This window comes from Stegodyphus dumicola, chromosome X1 (assembly GCF_044657685.1).
Source record: "Stegodyphus dumicola isolate Sdum_Otavi_A_Nest chromosome X1, ASM4465768v1".
Classification (NCBI taxonomy): domain Eukaryota; kingdom Metazoa; phylum Arthropoda; class Arachnida; order Araneae; family Eresidae; genus Stegodyphus; species Stegodyphus dumicola.
The window spans coordinates 224,065,179-224,077,714 of record NC_140780.1 but is presented as its reverse complement, the minus strand read 5'-3'; the positions used below and the strand labels follow the sequence as shown (position 1 = coordinate 224,077,714).

General features: G+C 29.3%; 1 protein-coding gene across 2 annotated transcripts in view; it reads left to right on the top strand.

Annotated features, from left to right (window-relative positions):
* Positions 1 to 12,536, top strand: part of LOC146993426 (transcription factor LBX1-like) — a 195,939-nt gene that overhangs the window by 28,950 nt on the left and 154,453 nt on the right. The window contains exon 2 of one of the 2 annotated variants that reach the window (XM_085808636.1): positions 7,612 to 7,670. The exons of the other annotated variant lie outside the window; for it this stretch is intronic. Coding sequence (XP_085664762.1) covers positions 7,612 to 7,670 — 59 coding nt within the window. The remainder of the gene's footprint in view (positions 1 to 7,611; positions 7,671 to 12,536) is intronic. 2 annotated transcript variants of the gene reach the window in all.

The following is a 12,536-nucleotide window of genomic DNA, read 5'->3' as shown; positions in this document are numbered from 1 at the left end:
TCACATCTCGAAGCGTGGACTTAACTCATGGAACTCTCCTTGTAATGAAACCCCCAACGAATCAATTTTGGATGCACGGAATACCCTCTCAACCTGACGTTAAAGATCCTAGAATTAGTATCACATTCCGAAACATAAAAATTTCGAAAATTAAAAAACGACGCTTGGAAGATAATGAGGATGAACTTCCAGAGGATGACTGGTTTGCCCACTATATGAAGTCTGTTCCTGAAAATATCTTCATGCCGAATAATCGAGAACAGAAAAAAGAAAGTTCGAAGTTGATTGCACAGTGGACTCTTGGTTGGGGATATTTTGTGTCCATAAATCAGTTTGAAAACAGAATGAACATTCATCTACGTGAATGTGTGGAACAAAATAAAATATTATACCCTACTACACGCGGTGTTGTTATAACTCCTGCAACATGGCAAGAATTTTCCTCAAAAATATATGAATTTAATCTTGTCTATACGACTGCCAGCATCATTTGCAATAATGAGTTGGTAGTTTTCAACAAAGAAGGTGAGTGTATTTTTCAACAAGTTTTTAAACAAGATGAAAATTCTTTTAAACTAAAACCTACATACCTAAAAGTAAACTGTGATATTTTAAAAAAATTGAAAGAAATTATTCCTGATGTATCTAATACTTTATATAAAAGTATTTTTGAAATTATTTTACCGTTGCAAATCAAATGTAAAAACAATTGTTCGGATATGGGAAGTGATGATGATGAACTTTTTAAAGAACTCACAAACTCTATCAAAACTGAATTAAATTCAGTGATTAAAAAACTATTTAAATGCGAAGGTTGTATTGTAAATCATCCTTCACAAACAAGACATGATTGCATTATAATAAGTGTTGAGGATAGAATTAAATATATTGGGGAAGATATATTTTTATGTATTAATTTTAAAAATATAAGAGATTCTTTAAGGCAGAAAAAAATGTTTCATTTATTTTGTAATAGGTTTTTTGAATCGAAATGTTATGAAGATTATAAAAATGCACTAATATAAGTACAGCTATTCTATTTAAATTTCTGTCTTTGGTTGATGTTATGAGTATTTTTTTTCCTTATGTTTTTTTTTAATAGAGATATATTGAAATTTTAGTTTTAATTTTAAAGCAAACATGTATATCAAATATCAGTAAATGGATATTGTTGTTAATTTGATATTAACTAATGAAAGAAAATCCTAAGTATATTTTATGTATAATACAGAAACTTGTTCTTTGGAAATAAATAAATGTATTTAAATAGAAAAGCTTCTTGGTGAAATGAATGTATTTTTATTTTTTATAACAATTTTTTTAAGTATTGTATGTTTACAGTGCAGTATATGCTTCAAGTGATTCACTCGTGTTGAAAATTTAAGAGTTTATGAAGCAATTATTCGCTGAACTTATTTGATATATTTGTAAGGTTTCTTGAATACGAGTAATCTGAAGAGATATTTGAAATCTCATGAAAGAAACATCAGATGTAGTGTATGTCCTAAGAAATTTAAGTTTGTAGTTTGAAAAGTCGCGAAGCTTCTCGTCTTAGAATTTTGTAGTGAATAATCACAAGTTCTTTTCATGTAAAAAGGATATGAAAACTTATAAAGTTACTTTTAAGAGTAAATCGTGATAAAAAATATTTAGTGAGCATAAGAATTTAAAACAATATGAATCTTTACATCGTATTGAATGTTCGGACATTTTTTCAAGTAAAACAGAATTTGAAGAAAATCTCACGAACCTTTTTTTTTTTTTTTTTTTTAAATTTTGCCGGTGTCAAAAGAAACAGAAATATGCTGATGATGATGTTTTGAAACAGCATGATACTTCTCTTCTTATAAATTGCATCCATTGTTTACAAGTGTTTAAAAGAAAAAGTGATCTCTTACACCCCATTCGAATGCGACATGATTTGATGTGAATCTTATAAAAACGAAGAAACGTTGACATCGTTAATACATGCAAGTCTTCTAAAATCGCAAGTCTTAATAGTATGTTCGCAAATGAATCGATTTGCTAGAACATAGAAAATGATCATGTCTTAGATGTACTTCTTGAATATATAAAATTGTAGTTAGTAGGGAAAAAATGAGTTATGATGTAGTTACACTGAGTTAACACTGAGTTATGATATCGGTGTTTGAAATGGTAATCAACAGTTACATTTAAAATGTGTCGTGAGTGTGAAAATGCAGAAATAAAAGAGCTTTGGCGAATTTAATAAACTTGGTTCAATGTGGTTGATGGAAAAATTTGTTCCATGTGAATTAAATAGTGTAAGATATGAACCTCTTTCTCTCAATAGTTAATTATTCAATTGTAAGACAATTAAACTTTAAATATATATGCATATAGTACATGTAATGATTAATATTACATTGATTAATGTAAATAACTGATGATATGTGTATTAACATAGTGAATGTTCGCTTTTATGAAGTTCTAAGCATTACTTTAAATACCATTCATAAAACTTTTATCTCATATATACAAACATGACAATATCTATTGAGTTTTCGTTTATTCTTTGGAATGTATGAAAGTTTAAATATTTTTTTTAATTTAGTGTAGATTGGAGTAAAATATCTGTATCTTTCTTCATTTCAATCGGTAATATCTGTATGCTGGTAAAGGTACATATGTTCGTAAGAATTATACTGTGTCACATTTTTGACAATCTTCTTTCATTCATATTAGCTAATAAGAGAATTATTGAAGTTAGTAAAGTAATGAAAATCAACGTTATTGAAAGAAAACTCTAAAAGCATTTACATTTCCAGAAATATATCAAAGTTCCTTTTCTTAAAAACAGCAGGTGTATCGTAGTTTTTATTTCTATTTCATTAAAAGCTGAACTTGTAAAATAAAAATTTTCTATTAGTGTAAGGTAAACAAAAAGAAAATCAAGAGACAATCTGTATCATGAATGAAATTCAAGTCTTACATCGGATTAAAAAGAAATATTCTGAATCTAAATGTTTATGCCTATTTAGCACAAAATGCGTTTATTTGTGTTATAAATTTAACTAAAACCATTCTTATAACAGTATGTTGCCTTTAAACTGGGTAAAAGTGTTAAGTATATTTTCTGATGGTATTGATATACTTGTCAAAGAAGTTCTAGAAACCTCAAATGTCGAAAGAGCATATGATAAGAATCTCCTTTCCTATCGCTACGTCAGTTACAGGTTAAGGGGTGGTTTGAATGGATAAAGGTAATGTTTGTGCAAAAATATAGTAGTTCTGTTTTGAAATGAGAAATAATTCGCTTTTTGTCAATTAAGGAAACTTGTGGTATTATTAAACAGAATGTCAGTGAAAGACATTGCGTTTGCATAGTGAATTATGAAGGTACTGAAAGGTAGTAAAGAAGGTGAATGAAAGAATTAATTTGAACAAATAAGGTAAGGCTATCATTAAAAGAAAAAACTGTTTAAAAGATGTATGTTAGAATTAAAAGTAAGATGTTAAAATTTAAAAAGATGTAACAGAGTAAAACCAAAGAATACTGGTAATTCCCATCTGGAAAACAGTAATTTGAGTACGATATTGAAAAAGTTGGTTTTAAGAATTTCTTTATGCATGTGATGCAAAACAATTGCTAGTTTATCATGAGTGCTGACATAGATGCAATTAGTGCAGGAAAAATAGTAAAATTAGTATAGTTAGTGTCTCTAAAACATGAAAAAATAATAGTGTGAGCAGTGTAAATTCATTTGAAGTACTGAAATATGACATAGACTAAATATCAGATAATGTAAGAAATATTTTGGTATCTGTGGATGAAACACTGAACATGGTTGTAAAATTAGAAATGAAAATTATCAACACACTTAAAGGTAATCGGGATTTAAAACTAAACATGATGTTAGAAACTTTGAAGACCATAAAACTATATGAGAAAGAAATACATTTAGATATAAATGGTATTAAACTGTAAAGTTGTGAATGGAAATTTCTGAGTAAAACCTGTAGATGATCTATTATGATCGCAGAATAAAACAAGTATTTAAAAAATTGTAAGGAAATGTTTGAATATGGAGTAAATGAAAACAATTCATATCGTTAAAATGAATAAAAAGGGATAAAATGTTGGAATTACGAGTGATGAGACAGAAATAAAAACATTATAATAAATAAGTTAAACTAGAATTAAGAAATATAAACACAGAAGGGAAATCATGAACGTAAGAAAAGCAATTAACAGTTATAGACTTAAGTTTTTAAAAAAAATATTCGGTAATGTAAGGAAGATATTGTTGAACATGTGAAAGAAATTGGAAATTCCGTAGAAAATTTAGTAAAAGAACTAAGATCACGAAAAATAAACGTTTCTTTTTAAATAGAATTTCAAACCACTAAGTTAAAGTGTGTGTAGAATACTAGAATGGTTTAAAAAAAAGTAAATGAAGTTAAAATTCAGAATATATTGAACATTATAACGTTAAAAAAAGTGTGAAATTGCATCTAAAATTAAGTAGTGTAACAAATAAACAGCATGTGCGGTAACGTTTGTAAAATATAATATATAAGTTAAAAATCAGGGTATGCTGAAATGGTATGAAAGGTATTAAAAAAAAATAGTATGTGAAAATTAAATAAAATATTACAAATTAGAAACGTTAAGTATTAAAAAAAAATATGACAGTAAAGGAATATGTTATTATGAACAGAAAACCTGAGAAATAAGTTAAAGTTTCATGAAAAACTAGAAAGGATAAAAGTATTAGAATAAATTGATGAGTCGATTCAAATTCCATTTTCTTAAATAGGCTTTTTTACCTGAATCTGAATGTATCACATCAGCTTAGTGGTTAAAATCTTCAAACTACTGAGCTGGTGAGATATTTTGTTTGAGAGTTCAATTCTATATTTTGAATCATAGAACATTTAAAAAAAAAAAAAAAAAGAAACTTCTAAAATAGATTATTTTCTTTTTTCATCCCTAGAGGACGCCATAAGCAATTCCTAAATAGATTATTTTCTTTTTTCATCCCTAGAGGACGCCATGACTCCGTTGCCAAATTAAAAAAAAACTAACTTTTAATGAAAAGCAGGAGGTCTACAACTCAATCAGCAGTCTACGAACAACTCAACTCCACTCGTGACCACGCTTCCTAGTGTGATGACGTTGCCTTTGGCCCCGCCCTCTGTGTGACGTCATTGACCACGCCCTCAGCTCCTCAGCTCCTCCTGATGCAGAACTGTCATTTTCTATCTACTCATACTGCTTATCTGATTTTCGAAGGTGGCATTGATATATTATTTTTTATAATATTCGCATATTCTATATTTATTTTATCACGATACCATTATTGCTTCCAGTATTATTTTGGGTTTTATACATTATTTTCTATTATCTGTGATAAAAAAAATCTTTCCGATGCTTTGTAAATAATCAAAATTTTTACCCCATGCTAAAAGGATGCTTAACATGTCATGGAAGCATCTTTTTACTTTTGCTCTGTTTAGGCTTACAAAATGTTTAAATTACAGGAAATCTGTATTTGCTTAATTTAATTAATTAAATTGAAAATAAATATAAAGCTCTAGAAAAGTTTGTAGATTTCAAATTAGTAGAGGAAACAAGACATAATACATTGCCTGGCAGAGATATAAAGACCATCTAAGCATTGAAAGAAAGTGACTTCCAAAATATAAGTATTATTAAAGAATTAAGTGACTATTACTAAGATGTTTGATTATTTTACTTGCATTAATATTACTACTTCAGACACTTTAATGCGGCCATTATGTAGTGGTAAGCAAGAAGCTTGCGATTTCTTCAACGTAAGTTTGGCTGAAACTGGTATCCCATCGCAATTGTTATCTTACGGCAAAAGCTCTTAACGAGATTTTATATGGCAGAAAATTTTTAAATATTCACAAGTCATTCAAATATTTAACTACGAAAATAAACTTCATAAATATGAAACTAGCGAAATTTTGATTAAAACTGTTGCACGTTAAATTCGTTGAAATATTTTGTTGTCACTTCAAATCAAAACATGCTGTGAGGAGATGCATTATTCTTCAGAATGTAGTTTCAAATCATCTGAAGACCTTGGTCCAGAAATTCTTACAAAGGCGTAAGAGAAGAGCAGGATTTACGGTGAGTCTACTTTCTTTTACTATTTCCTTTCTTCCATTTTTAACTTTTAACCTTTAAATGTTTGAAACTGGTAAATGGAAGAAATCTTTGTTTATTTAAAATTCTCGTGAGTCTCTATGAGCAATGAAGAACTAAGATGTTTGAGAAATTATACATACTCCAAAAGTAAATTAACAAAGTAAGTAAATTAATAATTAAATGAGTACTTTTGGATTAGCGGGATTAGATTCAGAAATGTATATATGTATACATGTATATGTGTATGTATGTGTGCAGGCATGCATGCATGTATGTGCGTACGTATGCATGAGTGTGTACACACACACATACATACATATATACAGGATGGCGCAAAAGTACTTCACGATTTTAAATTTAAAAAAGAGTATGAAGAGTTCAGTAAATTTATATTTTGAAACCCATAACTATATAGTATATTTTTTGAAGTTTTTGTTTACGAAAAATGATGTCTACCAATTAATGTTCCCTTTCGCGATGACAAATAATGAGCTCTTTTGAGCCCAACAAATCTTGCTGTTGGCGGTTTTCTTGCCCTCCTTGAGTCTCCTACTGATCCTATCTTCTCAAATTTGGCTACAAGTTGCAATATCGTATGGTTAGCAGAAGCATATCTGATATTAACATATCCTCGAACGTTTCTATGAATAAAAACAATTTTTCTTCCATTTTCCGAGTAAAAAATTGACAATCTTTATCTTTTCTGCAGGCGTCGAAACTCCCAAGTGTTTAACCTAAAAAACAGAAACTCAATAAATTTTTAATTCCAGAGGGAATTATTGAAATTAAAATTAGCAAAGGTACTTTTGCGAGAACTTATACGTACATGCATAAATACATGCATACATACATACATTTTTGAATCCGGTCCGATAACAGAAAAGTACCAAAAGGAATTTAGAACTTTAGTACTAGTAGATTAAATTAAGTCAAAAATAAAATTTTGAGAAAGCATTACAATTTCTCTGAAGTTCTTTTTCTGCTTTTTGACCATTCAGCAACAATGTTTAAGAATCTTCGTTTCAAAATGTTACATATGCATTATTTTAATTAACAGATGTTACTAAACTTATAGAGAAACAAATTTTAGAAATAGAGCTCCAACTTTATTCGCTAAATTATTTATGAGAAATTTATTAATTCATGTAATTTCAAAATTACATTCTTGTTTGTTCGTGTATTTCAAATAGTTATGAGATTATTATGCGAATCTATGAATCAAATTTAGATTAACGTACTTCTTATTCAGTTTTAGGAGAACCTAAAGGAGTATTTTATGTCTGAAATTTATCTGTGTTATGTATATTATTACTGCAATTTATTTATTTTAAAGAGTATTGTTTAGATGAATGATTTGACTCTAAAATAAAACATAACTTCCTTTGATGCAGCTGATTTTTGTAATATTAAAATAAAATGAAAATTTTTTTCTTGATCAATGTACATAGTTCATTGAGTTTTTCTTTCTGTAGGATTACTGAAATACTACGTATTGCTGCAACTTTCTCAGGTTAAGCAAGATGGCAATAAGGTAAGTTACTCCTGCCAGAGGTTACGAGCTTTAGATGAAAATGTAAATTTCTTACTTTTAAAAATAAAGTTCTCCCCAAATCTTGCATGTCTGGCGTCTGGCTACTTTTTTTTTATTTCATATTCATCAGGTTTTATACACGAAGAGAAATTATTAGCATTTTTGTTCTTTAGAGAAATACAGAACCAAAAGTTTAGTAAATAAATATTATGCCTAAATAAATACTGTAATAAAAAATATGTACAGTTCTGTGAAATAAATACTGTTTACTGTTTTGCAAAAATAGATACTGTTCTCACCTAAAAGTATGCTTTCAAACTTAAAAAATATTTCGTGTAAAAATTCAATTTAGTAATTCAGCACTTTACACGTTCGATAGTTTACATTCCAATAGTCGCGTTCAATAGTTTGCACGTACATGCTAATTTAAATAATATTAGCTAAAAATGGAAGCTTCATATAACTGAGAATTCAAATTCATGGATCATTCTTAATTTGAACTAAATTAAATTTACCGCAACTTTATGGTTCCGAGGAATTGGAAATAGTAATGAACACTTTCTGAAATATTTTTATGGAATTATGAAGCAGAGACTTTCTTAAACGGGGAAACTCTTTAAGGAAAGAGAATCTCTGCTTATTAAATCACGAAACACATCTAACAAACCTTTTCTAAGCAGAAAAATGAATCAGATAGAAATTTAATAAATAGATTATACCTTAGAGTTTCCTTAGTACACCGCAGGTTGACATTGTTTAGAGGAATTAAGATTTTCAATTGACTGCATCCTAGTATACCTCTTAAGGAAAGTTTATAATAAGGACTGGTCAGTACTCATAACAACAAAGATATTGCTTTAGACGCCAGGTAAATGAAACTACATTTAAAGTTTTGCAAATATAGCTCAAGCAAAATTTTTATATAGAAATTAGGAATAAAACTTCCTATTTTGATCCCAGAAAAGTTTCATTACATTTTTATCTGCTACATGTAGTTATTAATTAATTCCTTTTAGAACCACGAGCATCGTATCTACTGTGAAAGCATCGTACTAATGAGAATATATATATATATTTTTTATATTTGCTAAAAGTTTGGACACATTTACAAAGGAGAAGGAGGAATTTTCTCTTCTTGAACTTCAGTTCCCTTAAACACTCTGTAGATATCCAATTACATTGAATCGTGCATTATACAAATTAGTTTGTATAATAGTAGTATGCACAATGATGTAAAGGTGTGGTGTGGTGTGGTGTGGTATATTTAATTAAGGCAAAGCACACTAGGGCTATCTGCCTAAGGGGAGGGATGCCTTTCGTGGAGGACTTTCTAAGGGAAACTGGCTCGTATACACGTTACACATGGGGAAAACCACGAAAACGCCCATGCAGCCAGTCCGTTCGCGGGATTCGAACCTCGGACCGAACTACCAGTGTTCAGCGTCTTTACCGCTCGGCCGCTGGTGGGCTCAATGATGTAACGGAATGATGAAAAAAGAAGAGAAATTTAACGAAACTGCTCTACGATGGAATTTTAAATTAACACTTCTGCGCTCAGATTTATCATTTCCTTGAGTCATTATATTCAAATATAGATAAATGGGAATAAAACTTGGGGAAGGGTATTTCTTTTTAATTCAAATATTTAATAGTAAACTGCATAATGCTTTAATGAGCCATTAGTTTTTCTGTGGTTCAACCTTCAAATAAAAGGAAGAGACTAATCAGAATAATTTTTAACTCTCAAATACAATTATTCAATTAATCAGAATAAATGTATCGTTAGTTAAAACAAAATAACATGAAATCAAAATGTTGTAAACATCTGCAATTTCAAGACAATCATTTTCATATTTCAGCTGTTGCAAACCTATTTTTATTAATCACTGTTAAGTTCGCAGTAAATAATTTACTCAGAATTGTTTAATCAAATTTATTTCAGTTGAGATTTTGCAAGCTGCATAGCCTGATGAATTGAAAACAACACATTACACGCATCAGTTAGCTTTAAAGCTAGATTAATACAGTTCATTCATCTCGGTAATTCTTTCAATAATAAAATATTTGTTTTTATTTATAATACTAAAACTGGTTATGATTTGTGCAGTTTCAATTAAACTTGCGAGAGATTATTAACAAAGTTCTTTAAATTTACAGGAATAATCATTTCCACAAAATTTTGTTTAACAGGACTTTCTACTGAACTTTATTAGTAAAACATTCGTAACATATTTTCTCAATTCTTATTACTTCAGTAAATTTAAACTCTCCTTGAAAGAAACTCTCTTTATTTTTAAACAAGAATAATAATTATAAACGATAATAACGACAACAACAATAATAATAACAGTAATATTTATTTTTAAAATTACTGAATGCATAAATCTATCCTGCAAAAATTTATGAAAATTACTTATAGTTGAAGATTATTGCGCCATTATATTAGATAAATTGTAAGACATGATAAATGTAACAAGGCGTAACTGTTGATCACAAATTGCCTTCGTGTATAAAGACTTGGAAATATAATGGGACGCTACATGTTAAACATAAGTTGTAATGGCAAGTTTGTAAGGGAAAGAAATAGAAGTTTTGACATCATTACTGTATTAGCGTAACAAGTGAGCGTTAAATTATTGCTGATACTTACACAATGAAGGGTTTTTGAGTCAAGGGGAGGAGGGTGAGAGACGCTCTGATCCATACGCCGAGGTGTTCTCCATCAAAATTCAGACGGAACTTCTCTGTTCTCGCGGGTGTAAAACTGGTCGTGCCTTATAGTGCACCTTGGTAAACATTTTCGGCGTTGAAACGGCTAAATGACCAATGGGTATTGTCATTTTGCAAAGAATGCATTAAGTTGCAAGTGCCAGGCCATTTGAAACAACAACAGTTAATTCCTGATGGCAAGTGTGTTTGCTGAAATGTTTTAAGGTATTGCAAACTGCACAACGTTCATAGATTATTTTTCTGTCTCTAAGCTATTATGTTTAAGTAAATATATTATTCTCTTGCATACTTTGAATATCATTAATAGCTAAAATTGCATGATGTCAAATTCTGTGAAAAGTTTTTGCGACTTTTTTTCATTTTATCTAGTGCTAATTAATAATGAACGTGTGTTACTACTTTTTTAGCTTTGTATTTAATTCACGCATGCACTAACAAATATCTGAAATTTTACGTTTATTATAAAAACGCTCCCTGACTTCCAAATTCTGGATTCTTAGGGGTGGGGAAAGATTAAAATAACACAAAATTTTAACAAATCAAAGACAAAGCAACTCTTTAACTTGAACTAAATTGCAGTTGTTGCTTCGAAACACATAACAAATGGAGTTCATGATTTATGGCCCGTATTTAATACAAATGGAACACAAGAAGTACAGGCGACAGCATCCATGTAAATCGAATATGATACATACAAGAATTGAAAGCTGCTGCTCCTTAAGGGAACGGTGGACTTTAAAAATTAGTTTTTAAAGTTTTTGTGTTTTCAACAAGAAATTTTATACATATACGTATTATAACATCAGTTTATAAAATATATGTTCCAAATTTTAATTTGTTATAAATTAGAAGTTTTTAAAACTAATAATTAATTACTTTAATTAAATATTTAAAATGCTCCTTGCGCGCTAATTTTCAATATTTTTTCCTAATTTTTCCTTTAAGTTTGTTGTAAAGACTTGAGAAAAGTTTTTGTGTATCCGTTATTGAATATGATGGATCAGAAATTTTTAAATAAATAAAAATAGAAAGCAATAATTTCACTATCAGAAGAAAATTCTAAACTATCGAAATTTTTAATTAAAAATATGATATATCTATCTCTCTCTCTCTCTCTCTCTCTATATATATATATATATATATTATTTCATTTTAACTAATTGATTAGTTAATTGAATTATTATATTTTTTGCTGAAATTCAGTAACTGGTCTGACGTTTGACCATACTAACTCAAGACAAGTAGAGAATTAAACTTTGTATATATATATAGGGTGTCCATAATTTAATCACCGACTGGCAAAATTAAATTGAAACCTAATTTTACCAAGTAACATGAAATAATTCATACCAATATAATCTCCAATTCAAAAAATCCCATTTGTTCTAATTTTTGGGAATGGTAACAGGAACTTGTTTGTTTGTAGACAAAATGGTTTCATTCATAGGAAAAAAAAAAAGGTTCGTTCTCTGGTTATGGGAAACAAAATCTTTGAGATCAGTTTAAAGGAAATTCCGACATGAATTTAATAAACATCCACCAACGGACCAACTAATTAAATTATGGGTAAAATAGTTTCGAGAGACCGGACCTGTTTTGCGTAAAGGAAATGCAGGTATGCCAAGTATCAGTGATGAAATTCTTTCCACCATTTCGAGATGTGCTTCAGTTAATACACTGTGCCAATTTGCAAATGGGAATTTCTAGAATGACTGTTCATAAAGTTTTTCACGAATGGTTGAAACTAGATGTGTATAAATTGCAGATTTAACAACAAATTGAAACTAATAACTGAGTCGTGAGTAAGGAATTTTCTGTAGATATTCTTGACCGTATCAGTACTGATTATCAATTTCTTCAGAACATTGTATTCAGTGATTAAGGAACATTTCATTTTTGAGGTGAGGTTAATCGACATAATTAGTGGATTTGATATCAGAAAACCCGCATTTTGCAAGGGAAACTGAGCGAGGTAGCGCTTAAAGTTTGATGTGCACTAACTCATAATAAGGTGATTGGTACCTTCTTTTCTCGGAGTTATCAATTTATTCGGAGGATTACTTGGATATTGAGATTATTTTCGGTACCAAAATTAGAAGAAATACAGCCAAACGTTTTCCCCCCAACAGGATGGGA